General features: G+C 48.2%; 1 protein-coding gene across 2 annotated transcripts in view; it reads right to left on the bottom strand.

Annotated features, from left to right (window-relative positions):
• Window positions 1-20,338, bottom strand: part of DOCK5 (dedicator of cytokinesis 5) — a 187,269-nt gene that overhangs the window by 19,551 nt on the left and 147,380 nt on the right. For both annotated transcript variants that reach the window (XM_075910678.2, XM_006114193.5), the window contains 9 exons: window positions 18,665-18,806; window positions 14,261-14,342; window positions 13,041-13,125; window positions 11,661-11,747; window positions 10,301-10,477; window positions 5,659-5,742; window positions 3,892-4,029; window positions 3,606-3,772; window positions 1,262-1,439 (listed from right to left, as the gene is read on the bottom strand). In XM_075910678.2, coding sequence (XP_075766793.1) covers window positions 1,262-1,439; window positions 3,606-3,772; window positions 3,892-4,029; window positions 5,659-5,742; window positions 10,301-10,477; window positions 11,661-11,747; window positions 13,041-13,125; window positions 14,261-14,342; window positions 18,665-18,806 — 1,140 coding nt within the window. The remainder of the gene's footprint in view (window positions 1-1,261; window positions 1,440-3,605; window positions 3,773-3,891; window positions 4,030-5,658; window positions 5,743-10,300; window positions 10,478-11,660; window positions 11,748-13,040; window positions 13,126-14,260; window positions 14,343-18,664; window positions 18,807-20,338) is intronic.

The raw sequence follows: 20,338 nt of genomic DNA, 5'->3' as shown, positions 1-20,338 counted from the left end.
GTCAAAAAAGCGGCTTCCTTTGCCGACAGAACTGGCTGTCGTCTAGACGTTCTTTTTCGACAGAGGCTTTGTTGACAGTATCTGCTGATTAAGCCTCTGTCGACAAAAGCCTGTCGTCTAGATGTACCCTTATGGTTAAACATTGCTCCTTCCAACAGCTAAATCATCACTGTAATTTGGCACAGATGCTGAAAATTCAGCATGTTCTGGTCAGTTTCTACATGACACTTCACGACTGATCAGGACAGCCAGAGGCTCTGAGGCCATGAAGTGTTCATTCCAATGGTCAAATGTATCTACCTACCTTTGGAATTTATCTCCCCTCCCCCCATTACCATAATATCTGCATGCCTCATAGTCGTTAATGTATTTATCCTCACAACAATCCCTGTGAAATAGGAAGTCCTGTTACCTTTATTACCAAGATGGGAAACTGAGGCAGAATGAGGTGCCAAATTATTAAGGTATTTAAGGCTCTTAATTTCCACTAATTAATAGGAGTAAGGCACCCAAACACCTTTAATATTGAGGTGCTAAGCGACTTGCCCAAGGTCACAGATCTGTAGTGGAGCAGCTTGCTTTGTCAAAAGCCCTAGTGTCTTGACCATGGATCATTCCTTCTCAATTCCTAAATCTCAGGCCAGATCCTCAGCTACTGTACATTTGACTTCAATGGAGCCCTGCTGATTTACATCTGTTGAGGATCTGGCCCTCTAAGTGGCTAGATAGCTGCTGCCTGTTTGAATATCGAGGGCTCAATCCTGCAAGGTGCTAAGTGCTTGAAGCTGTTCTAGGTGTCAGAGAGGCGAGGGTGCTGGAACATCTACGCCTTGAGCAGCAAGTTTCCACTTTAAATCAAATTGCACTGTGGCTCCTGACAAGCGTTTTCCGAATAAAAGGCACGCAATTACTGAGGCCTTGTCTATACTTACCGGACAATCGATGCTTTGGAGATCGATCTTCCAGGGTTTGATTTAGTGGGTCTAGTAAGGACCTTCTAAATCGAACACAGAGGGTGCCCCCATCAATTCCATACACTTCGGAGATCTTGCCCCAGAAAATCGATGTAAGGTACATCGACTCCAGCGATGCAGTTCTTGTAGCCGGAGTTGCGTATCTTACATTGATTTCTCCCCCAGTGTAGACCTTGCCTCAGATGACCAGGGCCTTTGGGATTCAAACCCCTCCCAGTGTTTAGTGAAGATCCTAATGACAACCAAACCAACACTGTGCAAGTTATGTCTATGACTATTATTTTTACCATTTTGGAAGTCAGTTCAGCTTCTGGCTCCTTCTCCACAATCACCTGAGACTTGCTAACACTCCGATCCTTCCGCTTGAATTTGTTAATCCGGTTATCAGGGTCTTCTTTGGCAGGCAGCTCTTCAGCCTTGGAAGCCGATGACATCCTTCTCTCCAAGAGAGGCTCGAGAATGGATCTGCAGCCCACGCCGAGCAACCGAAACAAAGGAAGAAGCATTAGTCCTCTAGTGAGACGGCTCTCAGAGGCTCTGTAGTGCGCAAAAGTGAGTTATAGCCTCACAAGGCTTTCAAAGGGACTTGTACGTGTAAGTTAGACAGGCACTTTTGAAATAGCTTCCAAAGGACACCGATTATGCAATGAAGGAAGTGTCATGCAATGAATACAGGGCGCTGATCTGAGTGTTTTTGCCACCGGTGACTGTCACCGGTCACAAGTCACCTCGGCCCTGTGGTAACTACAGTAACGTCAGGGAAGGACAGCAATTCCATTCCGTACCATTTCCGAGTTGGCACCATTTGAACCATGTAGCTCTCTGCAAGCCGCAATTTGGGAACCACTGAACTACGTGACCTCATAGGATATTTATCTCTCTGTCTTCTAGGGCAGTGGTCTTCAGACCCAGGGTCGTGACCCAGTGCTGGGAGGTGGGATGTCGGGCGCTGGATCTCGTTGCTTCGGGGGATCAGGTGAGCAGTGGGGCAGGGCTAAGGCAACTCCCTGCCTGTCTTGGCACCACAGAAGTGGCCAGCAACAGGCCTGGTTGACAAGCACACAGGGCTTCATGCACTGCCCCTGCCCTGAGCACTAGCTCTGCACTCTCATTAGCTAGAACCTGCTGCCGGCTGCTTCTGGGCACTAGGGATGTTAAGTATCAGTTAACTGAATAGTCGATTAACCTCATCAATTATTATTGGTTACTCGACTATTCTATAGTCCCTGGAGCAGGACTAGCAGCCAGTGCACTCCAGCCCCACTCCTGAGGAGCCCTCTGTCACTCTGTGCTGCTGCCTCTGTATCAGAGGCAGCAGTGCAGGGTGGCAGGCGGGAGCTGGTCCACCAAAGGAGCCAGTTTAAAAAACAGCTCCCCTCATGGACCGGCTGCCTGTCGCCCCGTGCTTCTACCTCTGGTACAGAGGCAGCACCATGAGGTGGCAACAGCCCCTGTCCGGGGGTGGGGTGGGGTGGGGTCTGAGCTCCCCGAACCAGTATGAGCTGGAAGTGAGCTGGGCTGCCTGCCCACCTAGCTCCTAATACACTTTAAATGCAGAGCTGCAACAGGGGTAGTTCCCAGACCTGGTGCGAGCTGGGTTGCTGGCCAGCCTGCTAAAAAATTTACTGGCAGGTGGAGGGGGAATGCATGTACAGGCAGTCCCCGGGTTATGTACAAGATAGGGACTGTAGGTTTGTTCTTAAGTTGAATTTGTATGTAAGTCAGAACTGGTACATATTGTAGGGGAAACTCTAGTCAAACATTTCTCCAGAGCTCAGTTTTATTCTCCCACACCTCACTTCCCTCAGTCCTTTATTCTCAAGCTGAGGTGTCTGCTGAGAAAAGCCGCTCCGCGTCTCCCTGGTCTGCTGGGGGGGCACTAGCTTTGCGCCTCCCTGGTCTGCTGGGGGGAAGCAGCTAGAGCGGGGTTGCCTCACCCCGTTTGTAAGTAGGGATCCGATGTAAGTCAGATCCATGTAACCCGGGGACTGCCTGTAGTCTATAGCATTAACTTACAGCTTTTGTATATGTTAACTGATTACACTATTCCATCCCTACTGGGCACAGTAGGGTCTGCAGTGCCAGGAGAGGCAGGAAGCTGCCTTAGCACCAACTCTGGCCCCTTCCCACCAAACCTGAAGCTCTCATCCTCAGTCATACTCCGGAACCCACACTTTAGTCAAGTTCTGTTCGGTTGTGGACATCAACAATTTCCGTCATCTGGGTCATGATGAAAAAAGCTTGAAAACCACTGTGCTAGGGTGCAGTGATTCTCTTAGGAGACCAGAAATGCTGCGGGTTTCACTAGAACATATTATCCACATGGTTTGGCAGCATAGTAGATGGGGTGCTAGACAGGGACTCGGGCGACGTGGGTTCAATTACCAACTCTTCTGCTGGGTGACTTTGGATAAGTCACCCCTGCCTCAGTTTCTCCATCCTAAAGCTCTTTGGGATCTGAGAAAAAGTGCTTTGTAAGAACTAAGGATTATTATTTGCTGGTGACAGTAAACTTCATTTTAAAAGCAAAAGGACGTTACAGAGACACATCCCTTGCAGAGGCAAGATTAAAATAACCTCCAAGAGCAAAAGAGATTCCCACTCCCCATACACAAAGGGACAGTCACTGACCCGTCAGATCCTGGCCTGGAGGAGGTGCTGTCAGACGAGGTGGAGGATGTAGATACCACAGAGGAAGTCACAGAGGTGATAGACAGCCGCCTCAGCGTGGAGGACATGATGTAGGGTAATACCACGGAGCCCGATCTGCTCTGCTTTCTCTCTGTCAGGGAGGGAGGCTGCAGACAGTATGAAATAAAGAGCTGGGAAATGCTATTCACAAGAGAAAGGTGGTTTTGCGGGGGGGGGGGGGGAGGGTTCTTTAAGATGCTGCACTAAACAAACAAGCCACGTTTACCAGAGTTATCACACCGTAGAGCTTCTCCACTTTCATCTTCAGCTCCTTGAAGCAGGTTGTCAGCCTGTCATGCAGAGGCTTTAGCTGCTCAGTCAGTTTCGCACCGTGAATCCTAATCCCCTCAGCCAGCAAAGGCATCTAAAAGAAGGAGCAACATACGATGACACCCAGCCTGCTATGAAAGAGAAAAAATACAAACAAAAGTAAAGCATCAACTCCCATGCTCCTGAGTGCAAGCGGACTGCTGCAGGGGTCAGGAAGGCGTTTCACCTCCACTCCGCTTATGTTCACACTGTATTGCACGCAGAGAGCTGGGGGAACGGAAAGTGTGGGGAGAGTCCGCCAGCTCCAAAGCAACAGAACTGTAAAGCGGCTTTAACCGGGCTCCATTCCGTGGAAATATACGGGAACAGGCTGATAATCTACGGCCGTGGTTTCATTACAATGTCGTTATTGATTGTCATTGTTACAGTACTGTGCAGGACAGCGTGTGTGACTTTTTAACAGCCAGAATTACGAAAAAAAGTGGGGTAGAGAATCATAGAATCATAGGACTGGAAGGGACCTCAAGAGGTCATCGAGTCCAGCCTCCCGCCCTCAAGGCAGGACCAAGCTCCACCTACACCATCCCTGACAGATGTCTATCTAACCTGTTCTTAAATATCTCCAGAGAGGGAGATTCCACCACCTCCCTTGGCAATTTATTCCAATATTTGACCACCCTGACAGTTAGGAATTTTTTCCTAATGTCCAATCTAAACCTCCCCTGCTGCACTTTAAGCCCATTACTCCTTGTCCTGTCCTCAGAAACCAAGAGGAACAAATTTTCTCCTTCCTCCTTGTGACACCCTTTTAGATATTTGAAAGCCGCTATCATGTCCCCCCTTAATCTTCTTTTTTCCAAACTAAACAAGCCCAGTTCATGAAGCCTGGCTTCATAGGTCATGTTCTCTAGACCTTTAATCATTCTTGTCGCTCTTCTCTGTACCCTTTCCAATTTCTCCACATCTTTCTTGAAATGTGGCGCCCAGAAGAGAGACAATCACAGAAAGGGGAAAAAGTGATGAGCAACTCTTTGGTATAATGAGTGCTGCATATTCCAGAAAAGCATTATAATCCTGTTCAGAGGAAAAAGAAAGAAGAACATTTTCTAGGAAGAATACTTCATCATTTTTCATCTACAGGTTGGACCTTCTTGGTCTGACACTCTCAGAATCTGACCAGTCTTGAATGAGGGAGTTTGCTGGACCAGGGACAGTCCATTCTGGCCCTTCTGCTGCTGGCCTCTTCTCCCAGGGGCCGCCCACCGCCTGATTTGGCACCCCCCATGGCTGCTGCCAAACCCAGCCACTGCGCTCTGGACCTTCGGCCTGCCTGGACCACAGGCATTGCCGGGCTAGGGTCCCAGACCAGAGAGGTTCAACCTGTAGTTTTAAAATTCAGCTCTGACCCATTTCAATTGATTTGTATATCATTTATAATATTTATATTCTGTGCTCTGTTGACTGGACTGGATGCACAGGGGTTCGTGGGCCAAGCAACGTGGTTCTAACCAAGCTACACTTCCACTGGGGTGGACAGGAGATTAGCCTGGGTTATCATGCAACTGCAGTGTTTTGCACCACTAGACAATCTCATGGTACTTTTTAAAATAAGGGAGTCTTGGGTGGCATTGCAACTGTGTTCTTACAACACTTCTCTTCTTTGTGTTGCACAATATTTTTATTTTGGAACAACCATCCATCTCTCACACATATAATACAGTACCTGTAAAGCAATTAATTGCTGAAGTAGTTCAATTTTATCTTGTTCTTCAGGATGTTCTTGGATATACTTCTCTGTGAAAAAGGCCTGAAAGGAAAAAGGAAACCAGAAGACAAACATATTGTATTTTCATGCTAGCTGCTTTTATCCTAAAGAACACCAATGATCTGTTTCAGACCAACAAGTTTAAAATGCAGTCTTTGCCCTTACTGAAATACTTTCAGTAAGACTCTCAGGTCTCTGAACTAGTGGGGTCCGATATTACAGTTGCTATCATTTTCTTTTCTTTTTTTAAAAAAAAGGAGCTAAGATTTTTCTTACAGTTTGATAAAACCAAAGATTTTCCCCCCTCAAGTGTTTTGACATTTTTTTTCTCCATCGAAATCTGATCTAGCTCAAACTATCTGGTTGACCTTTTGATTTTCAAAATTTCAGTGGGAAAAATAAAAAGGTAAAACATTAGCACAAAACTGTCAGACTTTCCCCCTTTCCTCCCCCCTAGGCATATGAATGTCCAGAATAACCTTAATTCACAGAACCTACCACTGCCCAAAAGGCAAAATACTCCAGAACAATTACAGATTCCGCACCTCAATAACAAAGCAAACAGGGCCGTCCTTGGCAGCATACCAGTTGCATAGGGCCCCTGAAAATTTGGGGTACTACTGGGTCATAAGGTCCACCCACCTGCCTCTTCCTATCCCTGTTCTGTGGCTCTGCTTCCTCCGGAGAGGATCTAGTTAAAATGAAAAAGCCTGCCAGGCCTATTAGCAGTCATTGAACCTGGGAAAGAGCCAGTTGAGAGGTAATGAAGCTTTTTAAGAGGCATTTGCCAACCCAGGTACATCCTCTCACTTTTTGAATTTACTGTGTTAGTCGACAGAACCTTAGTTTAAAATATGCTTTAAAAATATTTAATTGGTGTCTTGCACCTCTAAAAAATCCCCCCCGCCCGGCTGCCATCAGGCATAAGGGCACCACTGTAATAGTTCTGGTTGAACCTCTGTAATCCAGGACTCTCTGGTCAGGCAACATCCGTTGTCCGGCAGGACCACAGATGTGCCAGGACCAGATTGCCCTGGTGGAGGGCAGGTGGCTGGACTCGCCACAGCTAGCTGCCAGTATCCCCGCATCTGGGTAGCCCAGCATGCCACGGCAGGGCTGCCCCTGGTGGGGCCAGGAGCTCGGTGTGCCATAGCGGGGCTGCCTGGTGAGGCCAGGAGCCTGGCGCGCAGAGAGCTGGGTTGTCCAGCATAGCTGTGACGTCACGTCGGGGTTCCCCCGCCTCCTGCACCCCCGTAGTGGCACGAACAGACTCCAGCAGTAGAACAGAGGGAGTTTATTGCTCCTCCAGGATACAGCACAGCACAGATGGGATCTGGTTCCAGGGCAGGCCTAGGATGCCTCAGCCGCCCTTGAGATGGGGGAGCCTGGGCCCTTAAATCCCAGCCCCCTTGCTCAGATTGCTTCCTCCATGATTCCAGACAGAAACTACTCAACTCTCTTCCAGCCCTGCCCCCCCAGCCAGGTGCTGGTCTTCGCCCTCCTTCCTTTGTCTCCCTCCCTGGGAGGCTGAGCCTGGGTGTCTGGGTTAATACACAGTTGGGAGAGTCAGTGAGAATCTCCCATCCCAGCGCAGGGGGACCCCGAGTGACAGAGAAGACAGCCCCCCCACTATGCCACAACGGCAAGGGGGAGTCAGCCAGGAGGCTGGCCCAGGGCTGCAGGGAGTCCGTAGCAAGGGTGCCAGATTTCCCCTGGTCCGGCAAAATCCCTCATCCAGGAGTGGTCAGGTCCCGAGGGTGCGGGACAAGGGAGGTCCAACCTGTACTAAAGATGGCCCTGACAGTAAACACCTCTAACTCAAGCTTTAACCAGACGCTGAAGCTAATGGGATCTAAGAACATGTTAAAAGTTAAGCATGTTCTTATGTTGTTTCCTGATTTGGATCCTTAACACAGGACTAAAACCCCACCAATTTACGGTTTTTGTGACATTTTATCGTTCAAGCCTTTCACAATCCCGGTTCATAGGAGAAGTCATTTCTAACAACATTTTCTAGGTAAAATATTAGTTGGCTTTCCATCCGCTTTTAAACAGGGTTTCTATGTCCTGGGTGTTTGTGGGCTGATGGAGTAAGGTTCTTTAAGGCCTCTCACTGAGGTCAACAGCTGGGTAGCCTGTCAAAAAACCGCAGGGCTGGGCCCAAAGTATTTTTCTGAGAAGAGTTTAATTATTATTAGAAGAAAGGCCGCCCATGGTACAATGAAAATGTTTTGGCTTCTAGCTACAACGAAACAATGAAAGCTCAGGATTCAGGCTGCTCACAAAAGCCAAACTCTCTCTCAGCTGATCCTCAGTCAAGGTAGGAAAACATGAACCAGCTGTGAGTGTTTCCAGCTGTGGTAACAAATACTTAGCGTTTCCTTGTTTCAAATGCTTTCCTATTTTCACGAGTCTAAACGTCACGCCAACTTTAATTCATTAACGGGAAAATGCTTCACCAAATTCATCCCTGGGAGGAGTGTGGAATCTCTCTGGAATAAGGGAATTTACACCGGGGTTCAATGTGACCCAAGTTCCTTTAATGTTTGTACTTCATTTAGTTGGACCCCAACACATTGTAAAAAATCAAACCTGTTTCTAGCCCCACACACTGAAACTATGAAAACAACTATCCCACTTTGTGCCAGCGATGGTGTTATTCAGGACTCTGCAACGTAATTAGAGGCGGGGGGAATAAATGTCTTCAGCACAACCTCATTAAGAAGGGAGACATATGCCAAAAAAAAGCACAAACAGTGAAGGGACAGATTGTGTTTTCATTCGGATTCAACTGTTCTCTGCTGTCAACACTATCAAGGCAAAACATATAGACAGCTAGACAGTGATTATAGAAAACAGCCCGTCTTCCTAGAATCACTTTGCATTATTAAAAACTGACACACAAATCAATTTACTTTTCTCTAGCACAGGCTAGGTCTAACTCTACAAGTGCTTCAGCATCGCGGCTATGGCTACATTGCTGCAGCGTCGATACTTTTTGTGTCGACTGAAGAGGTTTTCCCATTGACACAACTAACCCAGCTCTTCAGAAGGTGGTAGCTAAGTTGATGAAAGAAATCTTTCTGCCACCTTCGCTGTGTCTATACCAACAGTTAGGCCGACTTAATTATGGCATGAAGTTTTTCATGGCCCTGCAAACCACAGCCGAGTAAATCTACTTTTTGAAAGTAGATCTATACCACCCACACGTTGTTGGCCTCCATTAACATAGCACCTCACGATCTTTGGGGTAATACTCTCAGGGTATGTCTACACTACCCTCCTAGTTCGAACTAGGAGGGTAATGTAGGCATACCGCACTTGCAAATGAAGCCCGGGATTTGAATTTCCCGGGCTTCATTTGCATAAGCGGGGAGCCACCATTTTTAAAACCCCGCTGGTTCGAACCCCGTGCAGCGCGGCTAGGTAGCTTCCTAGTTCGAACTACCTAGTTCGTGCCCCGTGTAGCCGCGCTGCACGGGGTTCGAACCAGCGGGGTTTTAAAAATGGCGGCTCCCCGCTTATGCAAATGAAGCCCGGGAAATTCAAATCCCGGGCTTCATTTGCAAGTGCGGTATGCCTACATTACCCTGCTAGTTCGAACTAGCGGGGTAGTGTAGACATACCCTCAGAGGGGGAGCTGTATGATTCTGTACCTGAAAAACTTAAAAAATACAAATGGTCCTGCAGCAGCTTAGAGACTAACAAAACACGTAGATAGTATCATAAGCTTTCGTGGGCACAACCCACTTCTTCAGATGAATGGAGCAAGAGGTCCAGAGGTACAAACAACAAGCAGAAAGAGAGGGGGGATGGGGAGGGCAAGAGAAGAAAAGAAATCGTGTCAATTTAGCTTCACTTAGCATGGACATGCTAATTGACAAGATTTTTTTTTCTTTTCTTTCCCTCCCACCTTCCCTCTCTTTCTGCTTTTTATTTGTACTTCTGGACCTTCTGCTTTATTCATCTGAAGAAGTGGGCTGTGCCCACAAAAGCTCATGATACCATCTACATTTTTTGTTGTCCTGCAGCACCTTAGAAACTCATTTGTTGTTGTTTATGTTTTATCTTTTGTGTATTTAGCCACGCAGCATCCTGCAATGTAGGGGAGTGGTGTTGTTCCCATTATACAGATGGAGAACTGAGGCATGGTTACAGGATTTGCCCAAATTTGTGGCAGACCAGGGAACTGAGCCCATTTCTCTCAGTTCCCAGTCTAGCACCTTAACCACTGGACCATCCTTCCTCTGTTTTGATCTTACCATTGTTCTTAAAAATGAAACAGATCAGAACAATGGCCAGCCAGAGAGAAGGGAAGTATTACAGCATCATCATCTTACACTAGGCACTGAGAGAGCTGAGGGACAGATTTTTAAATGCTACTTCGCACCCACTGATGGCTGCGAGGTGCATAGGTGCTTTTGGAAGTCCCGTTAGGCACCTAAATACCTTTAAACATCTGGCTGAGAGTGACTAGGTCTGTGTAATGGCTAGGAATTGAACCCAGAGGCCCGGTTCACTGTTTTACCCACAAGACCATCCTTCCATTGTGAAGTCAACACCCTGGACGAGAGCTGAGCCCTAAACGGGGCCAGCTGACCTTTTCATAGTTGGTGTAGCCCCCCATGACGGCGGGGTCCACGATGCCGTTCAGCAGCATGGAGAGGGGGTGCACAGGCAGGCTCCGGTCCCAGGCGTGCTGCTGGACGCTGTTGCTGATTCGCTCGTTGGTTAGCTCCATGGTTTCGATGGCGTTCTGCAAGGGGCTGATCTCCTCCTGCACGGAAACGAAGAGGAGATGGAGAAATCCCCCGCCGACTCTTTTTGAACGCAAGGTTGAGAATCTCCCACTACCCTGCCCTGGAGTTCTAGCACCTCCGAGCGCCAGGCTGGGCCTCGACCCAAAACCTGGGGAGGAGCCACGCCAAACAAAGGATTCCGAGGGGCTTCCTGCTCTGATTCTGCTGCCAGAATGGGCAATTGGTGCCAAGTACCACTGCCCCTCCAGCCCTGCACCTTCCTAGGTGGGCCCCACGGCTGGTGGGAATCATAGAATCATGGGGCTGGCAGAGACATCAGGGGGTCACTGAGTCCAGCCCCCTGCCCAAAGCAGGAGAGCAGAGATAAGTCATTCAATGACTCATTTCCTGCTGCTCGGATGCGCCTGCCAGGCAGGGCGATGAGAATCAGGCTGCGTGCGTCGCTATGGCTGGAGGGGGAGATTAGGTGGCAGCTCCCCAACTCACCCTGTGGGATCAATGCCAGGGTATGTCGGGGGGGAGGGGAGGGGTTAAGGCCTTGTGCTCTCAAGTCCGCCCAGAATCCCGGAGCCCCAAAAGAGCTGGAGCCCCCCACAACGGCACCCTCTCCCCTGCCCTCTGTAGCTGCTGACCTGCCAGAGAACGGAATGCGTGAGAACACGCACTGAAGCCCTGAAGCGACAGGCATGTTGAAAAACAGCCCAAAACGTGATACACACGATTCATTCGTTCTCGTCTCAGGGCCCCTGTCACTGTAGCTTTAAGCAAGTCAGTCTCTCATGCCACTAAGCGGCAGAACACTGGGACAAATGCAGCACAGAACTTAAGCGTGTGCTCAACTCAAGGCACTTACTTAAATCCCCACGAGTTCAATGGGACCTAAGCGTCCACAGAGTGAACTGGGCCTTGCTGTGCTGCTCCATGGGTTTGGAACTAGGCGCGTTGCCATAGCGCTGTGCAATTAACCCCAGACTTATTTTTTGTGGGGTTCCCGGCTGCACTGTTCAAACAGCCAGATGCATTAGTGAAGGAGGTGCGGGGGGCGCCGTCCTCTGAAACATGAGTTATTAGCCATTGCTGGAGTCAGCAGATCAAACACGATGGGCCACGGATCAGCTCCAGCCTGGTAAAAGCCCAAATGCTGCCCAAATGTTGCAACGTAAAGCCCTTTACTGGGATCCATCTCTTCAAAAGACTCACCGTCGTAACCTGCTTGACTTCAAACCACTTGAGGATGCCGGGGAACACATAGGCGGTGGTGTAGGTCGTTCGTTCGATCCACATCGTCTGCCGAGGGGATTGAAAAGGCAAAGTTATAAGGAAAACACGGCGATTCAACTCCCACGTGTCGTAGGGCTCAAGGCCAGGCGCTCAGCACCGCTAACCAGACTCCTCCACCTCGCTAGACTGATTTCATGATTTAATCACAACAGGTCGGCAACGGAGGCCGAACCCAGGCCTCTCAGCAGCTTCCTCCCCTTAAAGCTAATGAAGTAAGCAACAGTAGGTTGTTGTCCTCTAGGGGGACCAGCCCCTGGAGGGGAAAACACCACATATAGGCAGCGGGCTCCATTGTGCATAGATACGACATCACTGCAAGAGCTCTTCTTGGCAGCCATGAAGAGAGCCACAAACTAGGGATGTTAAGGACTAGTCGATTCCTCCCTCCCCTTGCTGTCTCGATCAGATAAAGGCAGCAAAGGGGGAGAAGTGGGAGTACTTCAAAGGGGGCAGAACTGCACAGCTGAGCCCGGGATCAACTGTATGGCACTGGAGCACATGGAGCCCAGGGTCAGTGGGGGACCCCCCAGCTGATTCCGGGCTCCAGCGCGGCATTTCCGCGTGCAGTCCCCCGCTGACCCCGGGCTCCGTGCTTCGCTGCCGCTTCGAAAGGCACAAAAGCCCCTGCTGGGGACTCTTGTACATTTCAAAGCAGGCACGCCTGCCTGCAGCCTGGAGTCAGCAGGACTTCCCGCTGGCCCCGGGCTGCAGGCAGAGTTCCGCATTCCTCCTTTGAAACGTACAAGAGCCCCAGAGGGGACTCTTGTACATTTCAAGGGAGGAATGTGGAAGTGCCTATCGACTAGTCGATACTCGACTAGTAAAATAACCGACAGTTAACATCCCTAATACAAACACGCAGGCTCCATAAACTAGTGAATTTCCCACTTCTATCGCTGGAGTCAATCTGAAGAGCCGTGGTTGTTACAAATGCTTTCTGAGTTTGATGCCGGAGAGAGTCCAGCCCATCACACAGTTGCACGCCACAGGGACGCTGCTGGAAAGACCCATCTTAGACAACTGGGTGAGAGAATTCCAAGCAGCAGGACCCCCGCTGCAGATCAGTTCAGAATATCAGGCCCTACTATTGGTTCTTCCCATATTTAAATAATAAAATCCCATGGCAACTGCTGGGATGCCGTATCTAGATCTGTTGAATTTCACATCGCTGTTTGGAGCCCAGCAAGGTCCCAAGGTGACAGGGACCTTTGCAATGAAGAAAAAGGCGACTCACGAAAGAGAAGTTCCTCCACTGCTTGAGAGAATCGAGGCGTTTTGAACAGAAAGTGAAGGACTCACCGCGAATTCGTTCTCTGGATCTTTTTCTCCTTTCCTGAATGGCCGGGAATATGTGAACTGCTGCACCTCATTGGCTCTGTAGTAGCTAAGGAAGGACACAGTCAACAGTGGGTTTTCTCTTCCTCTTTTTGTTCTTTTCCACACCTATGTTGTTTCTCAACTATATAATAATCTTGGTGCTTTGGGGTATGTCTAGACTACAGGCTTTTTTCAACAGAGGCTTTGTTGACAGATCGCGGCAGTAGTGTAGACACAGGTATAGTTTTGTCAACAAAAGTCCACTTTTGTCGATAAAACTCTGTAGTCTAGACAACTTATCCTCCAAGGTGAATGTCACTGAGTACCACATGAGTTCCTATAGGAGACCAAGACCTCAGTTGTGGCCCCAACATTGTCTAACAATTTATTTCCCCTCTGTAGGCTGCAGAAAACCATGTTCTGCCCTTCTCTTAAGCCGAGGGGAGATGAAGACAAGTCATGAATACCCTTTACTCTGCCCTGCAATGCCACTGCTGGACTGGGAGATTAGGTAGCAGCTCTCCCCACCAGGTGGACCCTGCTGCCCAAGTGGGGGTGGAAGATCAGGATGTCCTGTGCCTATCAGGTTTAAAAATGTTAAAAAAAAAATGTTAAAAAATATTAACTGATAGAAATGCCACTGGTTGCACGGTTAAATCGGCCCTTGCTGGCTCCCAGCCCCCACTGGCTCCCTAGCAGAGTTTCAATGGTAACAGGAACCAATACACATCAGCTTTTTGATCAACTGATTAAACTCTTACATCCCTATTTAAAACATGGGCTCTTACATGTTTGTAAACACAATTTTCTGGCCTGTGGGGGCAGGAACCGCCCCACACCTATGTTGTATCACAACTATATAATAATCTTGGTGCTTTGGAGTCCCCACTCATCCTGCAGGATGAACACCATTGAGTACCACTGAGTTCCTGTAGGAGACCAAGACCTCGCCTTGCTACAACAATTCAGCTGTGTAACCTTGGTCAAGTCACTTGAACTTTGTTTAAAACAAGAGTCGTCTTCTCCCCACATGCCTATTCTGTAAAAGGGAAACATTCTGACGTCATAATCAGTGGCAATTGTGGCTTTTCAAGGTTCCCACGTGTATGTCTAGGAAAAACACAGCTCAGGTGGGCTGAATGCTGCCCTTGGTAACCCCCTTGGCTTTCCTAAGAGAGAACAAGGAAAGGAAAGGAAGTTACTTTAAAATCTGCTCCGGAACAGGCTTGTCTTTATAGTTGGGTGGCAGGTTCATCACAGGCTTCACTATAAAGCACTGCACATCTGAGCGGTTCCTGTTAAGGACGGACAACTCCAGGATCCCTGATGGGAGGATAAAAGGAAGGGACTATCCTCATTTTCTTCTGTTCAGAAATCTGACACTCTCCGCTTTCCCCCTGCACTATTTGTCAGGACATTGAAAGAATGCACGATTCCTTAGCAAAACCCAGACAGACAATATCTTAGTAAGACAGAGAATATCTTATTGCCTCTCTATAAATCTATGGTAGGCCCATATCTTGAAACCTGGGTGCAGATGTGGTTGCCTCATCCCCAAAAACGGTTTTCTTGGCATTGGGGGGAAAAAGTTCAGGAAAAAAAGGCAACACAAATGATGAGGGGTTTGGAATGGCTGCCATAGGAGGTGAGATTAATAAGACTGGGACTTTACAGCTTGGAAAAGAGACCACTAAGCAGGGATATGACAGAGGTCTATAAAATCATGTCTGGTGTGGAGACAGTAAATACAGAAAAGTTATTTGCTTGCGCCCATATTAAAAGAACTAGGGGTCACCAAATGAAATGAATAGGTAGCAGGTTTAAAATAAAAGGAAGTTTTTCTTTGCATAATGCACAGTTAACCTGTGGAACTCCTTGCCAGAGGATGTTGTGAAGGCCAAGACTATAACAGGGTTCAAAAGAGAGCTAGATGAATTCATGGAGGATAGGTCCACCGATGGCTATTAGCCAGGATGGACAGGCGGTGTCCCTAGCCTTTGTTTCTCAGAAGCTGGGAATGGGCAGTAGGGGATGGATCATTTGATGATTTCCTGTTCTGTTCATTCCCTCTGGGGCACCTGGCATTGGCCGCTGTGGGAAGACAGGATACTGGGCTAGATGGACCTTTGGTCTGACCTAGTATGGCTGTTCTTATGTTCTTAACCCCAGTGTAACGTGTGTGCATGTCTGTCACCCTCGAAGCATTGGCTCATAGAGTATGTCTAGACTACATAGCTCTGTCGTCAGAGCCATGTAGATTAGTTTACTCGACATACCCAAATGAAGCGGCGATTTAAATAATCGCCGCTTCATTTAAATTAAAATGGCTGCCGCGCTGAGCCGATCAGCTGTTTATCGGTTCAACGCGCTAGTCTGGACGCTCCGCGGTCAACATCAAAGGCATCTGTCGACTGCCCGTTATGCCTCGTGGGATGAGGTTTACCAGGGCGGTCGACAAATGCCTTTGATGTCGACTGCTGAGTGTCCAGACTAGCGCGCTGAGCCAACAAACAGCTGATCAGCTCAGCGCGGCAGCCATTTTAATTTAAATGAAGCAGCGATTATTTAAACCGCCGCTTCATTTGGGTATGTCTAGTAAACTAATCTACATGGCTCTGGCAACAGAGCCATGTAGTCTAGACATACCCATAAAGAGCACAACGGATCTTCTATTACTACTGCCAGCTAATGGAGTTTCCCTTGAGCCAGTGTTACAGACATGTGCTTTGAAGGTAGAGAATGTGTCTACATTTTGCCTGGGAGTGAGCCTCCCAGTCTGGGTAGACAGACGTGAGAGGCAGCACTTCAGTGATCATTGATAATAATTAAGACTTTTAAGCCCACCCAACCCCCTGGGCCTCTCCATCCCAAGCTGCAACTCCCACACCGTTATTTTTAGCATCGTACCTAGAGCCCTGCAAACACGAGACTGTCTAACAGGGCCGGTAGGCTCGCTCTGAGCGGAGGTGTGGGTGTACGCTGCGAGTACAGGCGTGTAGTTCCCACTCCACAGAGCTGTGTTTGGAGGGAAGGGGTGGAGGGTACCAAACTGACCTCACAATCTTGTAGTACACTGAACAGTTAGGAACCACCTCCAAGCTCTCAGCTTTGATAAAGCGACCTAACCAATGTAGGCTGGTTTTTAATCCATGAAGAGGTGTTGCCAACCCCAGTTTTTGCCCTGGGAGTTAAGATAGAGATTAAATAAATAATAGCGACGCATAGTTTTTGTTCAACATCTTTAGTAATGACCTGGATGAGGGGATTGGTTGCACCCTCAGCAAGTTTGCAGATGACACGAAGTTAGGGGGAGAGGTAGATACGCTGGAGGGCAGGGATAGAGTCCAGAATGATCTAGACAAATTGGAGGATTGGGCCAAAAGAAATCTGATGAGGTTCAACAGCGACAAATGAAGAGTCCTGCACTTGGGACAGAAGAATCCCAAGCATTGTTACAGGCTGGGGACCGACTGGCTAAGCAGCAGTTCGGCTGAAAAGGAGTAGGGTTTACAGTGGATGAGAATCGGGATATGAGTCAACAGGGTGCCCTTGTAGCCAAGAAGGCTAACGGCATCTTAGGGTGCATTTGGAGGAGCATTGCCAGCAGACCTAGATAAGTGATTATTCCCCTTTATTTGGCACTGGTGAGGCCACATCTGGAGTATTGCATCCAATATAGGCCCTCCACTATAGAAAAGATGTGGACGCATTGGAGAGGGTCCAGTAGAGGGCAACCAAAATGATTAGGGGGCTGGAGAACTTGACCTATGAGGAGAGGCTGAGGGTTTTGGCCTTATTTAGTCTACAGAAGAGAAGAGTGAGGGGGGATTTGATAGCAGCCTTCAACTCCCTGAAGGGACGTTCCAGAGAAGATGGAGAGAGGCTCTCAATGGTGACAGATGGTAGAACAAGGAATCATAGGGCTGGAATGATTCAGCCTTATGGAGCAATGGTCTCAAGTGACAGTGAGGAGGTCTAGGTTGGATATTAGGAAAAACTATTTTACTAGGAGGGCGGGGAAGCACTGGGATGGGTTACCTACGGAGGGGGTGGTATCTCCATCCCTAGAGGTGTTAAAGTCCTGGATTGACAAAGCCCTGGCTGGGATGATTTAGTTGGGGTTGGTCCTGCCTTGGGCAGGGGGTTGGACTCGGTGACCTCCTGAGGTCTCTTCCAGCCCTAGGATTCTGTGATTCTATAAGTCTAGAGAAGGGCAAGATGTTAATTTACTACAGAGCGAGCGAGGATTCGGCTTCGGGTAAGAATGTTAAAGGGTCAGAAAGAAACCAGACTTTAACTATAAGAAACAAAAAGCTTGACCTGGATCTACCCACAGAATCATCAACCTCTCTGTGGTGACCGTGGGCTTGGAACACGAGTTCGGCCTGTCCTTTCAAAAGGGTTCAGTAAGAGCCAGAAACAGACCTGAACCAGATCCAAACGATGCAGCTGCTCCTTCGCAGAATGGGCCAAGCCAAAGCCCTGCATCCAAACAGCCCTGAACTTTGGGAGGAACTCACAACGGCACCCACTTTGTGTAGTTCAGGCCCACCCCTGGCCGAAAGGCAGGTGCAAACACAAACAGATGCAAAGGAAGCCGCTGAAACAGCAGAAACGAAGGAGGCAATTTTCAGACCCAGTTCGGTCTTGAATGCATTCTTCTGAGTGGACACTTGGCTGGGTTGATGTGCACAAGGAATTACTGCCTGAGCGGTGTCTTTGCTGTAGAGAAATTCACAGATTTTTAAGGACAGACGGAAGTATTAGTCTGACCTCCTGTCTGACGAAGGCCAGAAACTTTCACCGAGCTGAGCCCAATAATGTGTGTCCTGAAAGGCATGTGGGTCTTGAAGACACCAAGAGACTATCACTCCCCTTGGGCATTTGTTAATCACCCTTATTGTTAAGTGAAGAGAAGTCATGAGCCGGTTTCTCTGCTCTGTCTCATCAGCTGCTGTTGTTGAGTGAGTTATTCCCGTATAATCAGAAATCAATCAATCAATCAATCAGAAATCAATCAATCATTCAACCTGGCCCCTTTCATCAGTACTGTCAATGATTACAAAAAATTAAATTTTAAAAAGAATCAGTTTCTAGGAAGAAATAACAAGACTCCTCATGACTGCCAATACACAGCACTGTCCAGAAGAGATGAGACACAGCACCTTTTTGTATCTCATTTTCACCCCTTCTACATCAGAATGGATCAGAGCTATGGTCCATTTAGCCCAGTGTTTTGTCTCCAAAGGTGGCCACCACCACTTGTCAAGAAGGTGTTCCTCCACTGTGGGCAGGTGGGGGATAATCTGACCCCCCCCAGAAGTATCCTCCTAACAGATTGGTTTAAACTCAGTAGCAGGAGGTTTTAGATCCCTATTTATTTGTTTGTTTAGCATTGTAATTATTGGATAGCCCCATGATCCACATAGTTGGCTGATCCCTCTTTGAATTCTGTGAAGTTCTTAGCCTCAAAGGTATACTGTGGCAATGAGTTCCGCAGCTGAATTACATGCTGTGTGAAAAAGTACCAGCGTAACCGATTCTGCTCCCTCAGGCAGAGGAAGGAGAGCTAGAATGTGTCAGACCAAACTACAGCTAAAAGATACACTGTTTAGGGGAAGACTTGATCTCCTCTCCTGGAGGGGCAGTGCTGGTCATCTTCTCAGCGTTTGGAAACTGGGTCAGCAATTTCAAGTTGAAGTCTTCTCTCCGTTCATACTCCTTGCCACGGTAGATAAAGATTTTATTCTGTGGGTAGCGGGAGGAAATGAGAATTAGACGTGACTGATACATCACACATACAGGGTGCAATCTGGGTGGCTTAAATTTTGTGCCAAGGTGCTTTTTCCATCCATGGGCAGAATAAATTTTTCCACATGCACCAAGACATGTGTGAATGTGCACTACTGGGCTCTGGGCACTCTGCTAATCAGCCGGGTGGCACTTGAATCTCCCCTGAGCAGCCACCCAAACACTCAGCTTACAGGGAACACTTAGTCTGTGCTAGTGTTTGGTGTGTGAAATGAGAGCAATCAAGCCGGCTCTGTGACCATTTTGTGACCCGCCAGCATAGCTGCAAAAGGTCACAGCTGTGGCAAGTTTGCACTTGTGAACTGGTTTGTACTTGCAGACTTCAAAGCTCAGCCCACTTCCTCTCCATGCTTCCTCTCTGCTATTGCTTGTTCCCACTATGCATATGCCGAGGCTCTTATCTAGCACTCATGGCTGGAGTACGAGTGTCTCAGAAGCATGAAGGGACTTTTTCCTGTCAGCTACCTTCTGAAGCATCATCCTCATTTTGCTAATGGAGAACCGGAGCACAGGGTAAAATGATGTGACTTGACTACGTGTACGCTGGAAGTCCGTAGCGGAGTCAGAAACGGAACCACGGTTACCTGAATTTTTGGGTAGCACTTTGTCTGCTAGACCGTGTGTGATGGAGCGATTAGTGGGTGCAGGTCTCTGGCCTGTATTATGCATGTGGTCAGACTAGATGGTCAGATTTGGTGACTGCTGCATTCACCTATTAATCAATTCGCTTAGGGCAAATAGCTTAAAAAGCCTCACCATGTGAAATGTAAACCCATTATCCTTCCCTTCTTAGAATACACTGGCTGGAACATTTGCCTGCACATCGACTGGCTGACTCACGCTGCCTGGCTTTACCAGGGGACCCAGTGTGGATCCAGCACTAAAGCAACCTTGAAGAGGAAGCGTCTTTGCATTCCAGTGCATCTGGGTGGGACAGAGTTTTACTAACTTTCTAACATGAAGGATTAGACTGAGTGATTCAGCCTGGAGACACATGGGGTCAATTATTTACCAGAAAGAAAACACACTTACAATGAAGATCACTTGCCTAAGCTGACAAGAGACTGTAGAGCGCATAGAAACATGAGAAAGAGTCCCTCTAAAACAACCCATTCTGGGCAAAGAGACAAGATATCAGTGGATCCAACCCCAAGAGCCAGGGCAAAGATGTTGAGCAAAAAAAAAAAAAACCACAAAAAAAAACACCAACAACCTCTACCCCTTTAAGAAAACGCATTTAGAGGCCAGCTGACGCCATCTTTAATTCACCATCTTTAATGGCCATGCCCAGGTCAGCATAGGGAGCTGGGAGGAGAGGGCTGTTTTGGGGGTGCGGGGGCGACTTTATGCACCATGGGGACCTGACTGTAACTGAGAATTCAAGCCCTTTCCATTTCGGGTGAGATTTTCATGCTACTTATGCAATTTAGATACCCAATTGCCCTTCAGATTCATAGGAATTTGGCATC

Source organism: Pelodiscus sinensis, chromosome 28 (assembly GCF_052426305.1).
Source record: "Pelodiscus sinensis isolate ZL-2025 chromosome 28, ASM5242630v1, whole genome shotgun sequence".
In the NCBI taxonomy this organism is placed as follows: domain Eukaryota; kingdom Metazoa; phylum Chordata; order Testudines; family Trionychidae; genus Pelodiscus; species Pelodiscus sinensis.
The sequence above is the reverse complement of the archived record's forward strand: the minus strand, read 5'-3'. Positions and strand labels throughout refer to the sequence as shown.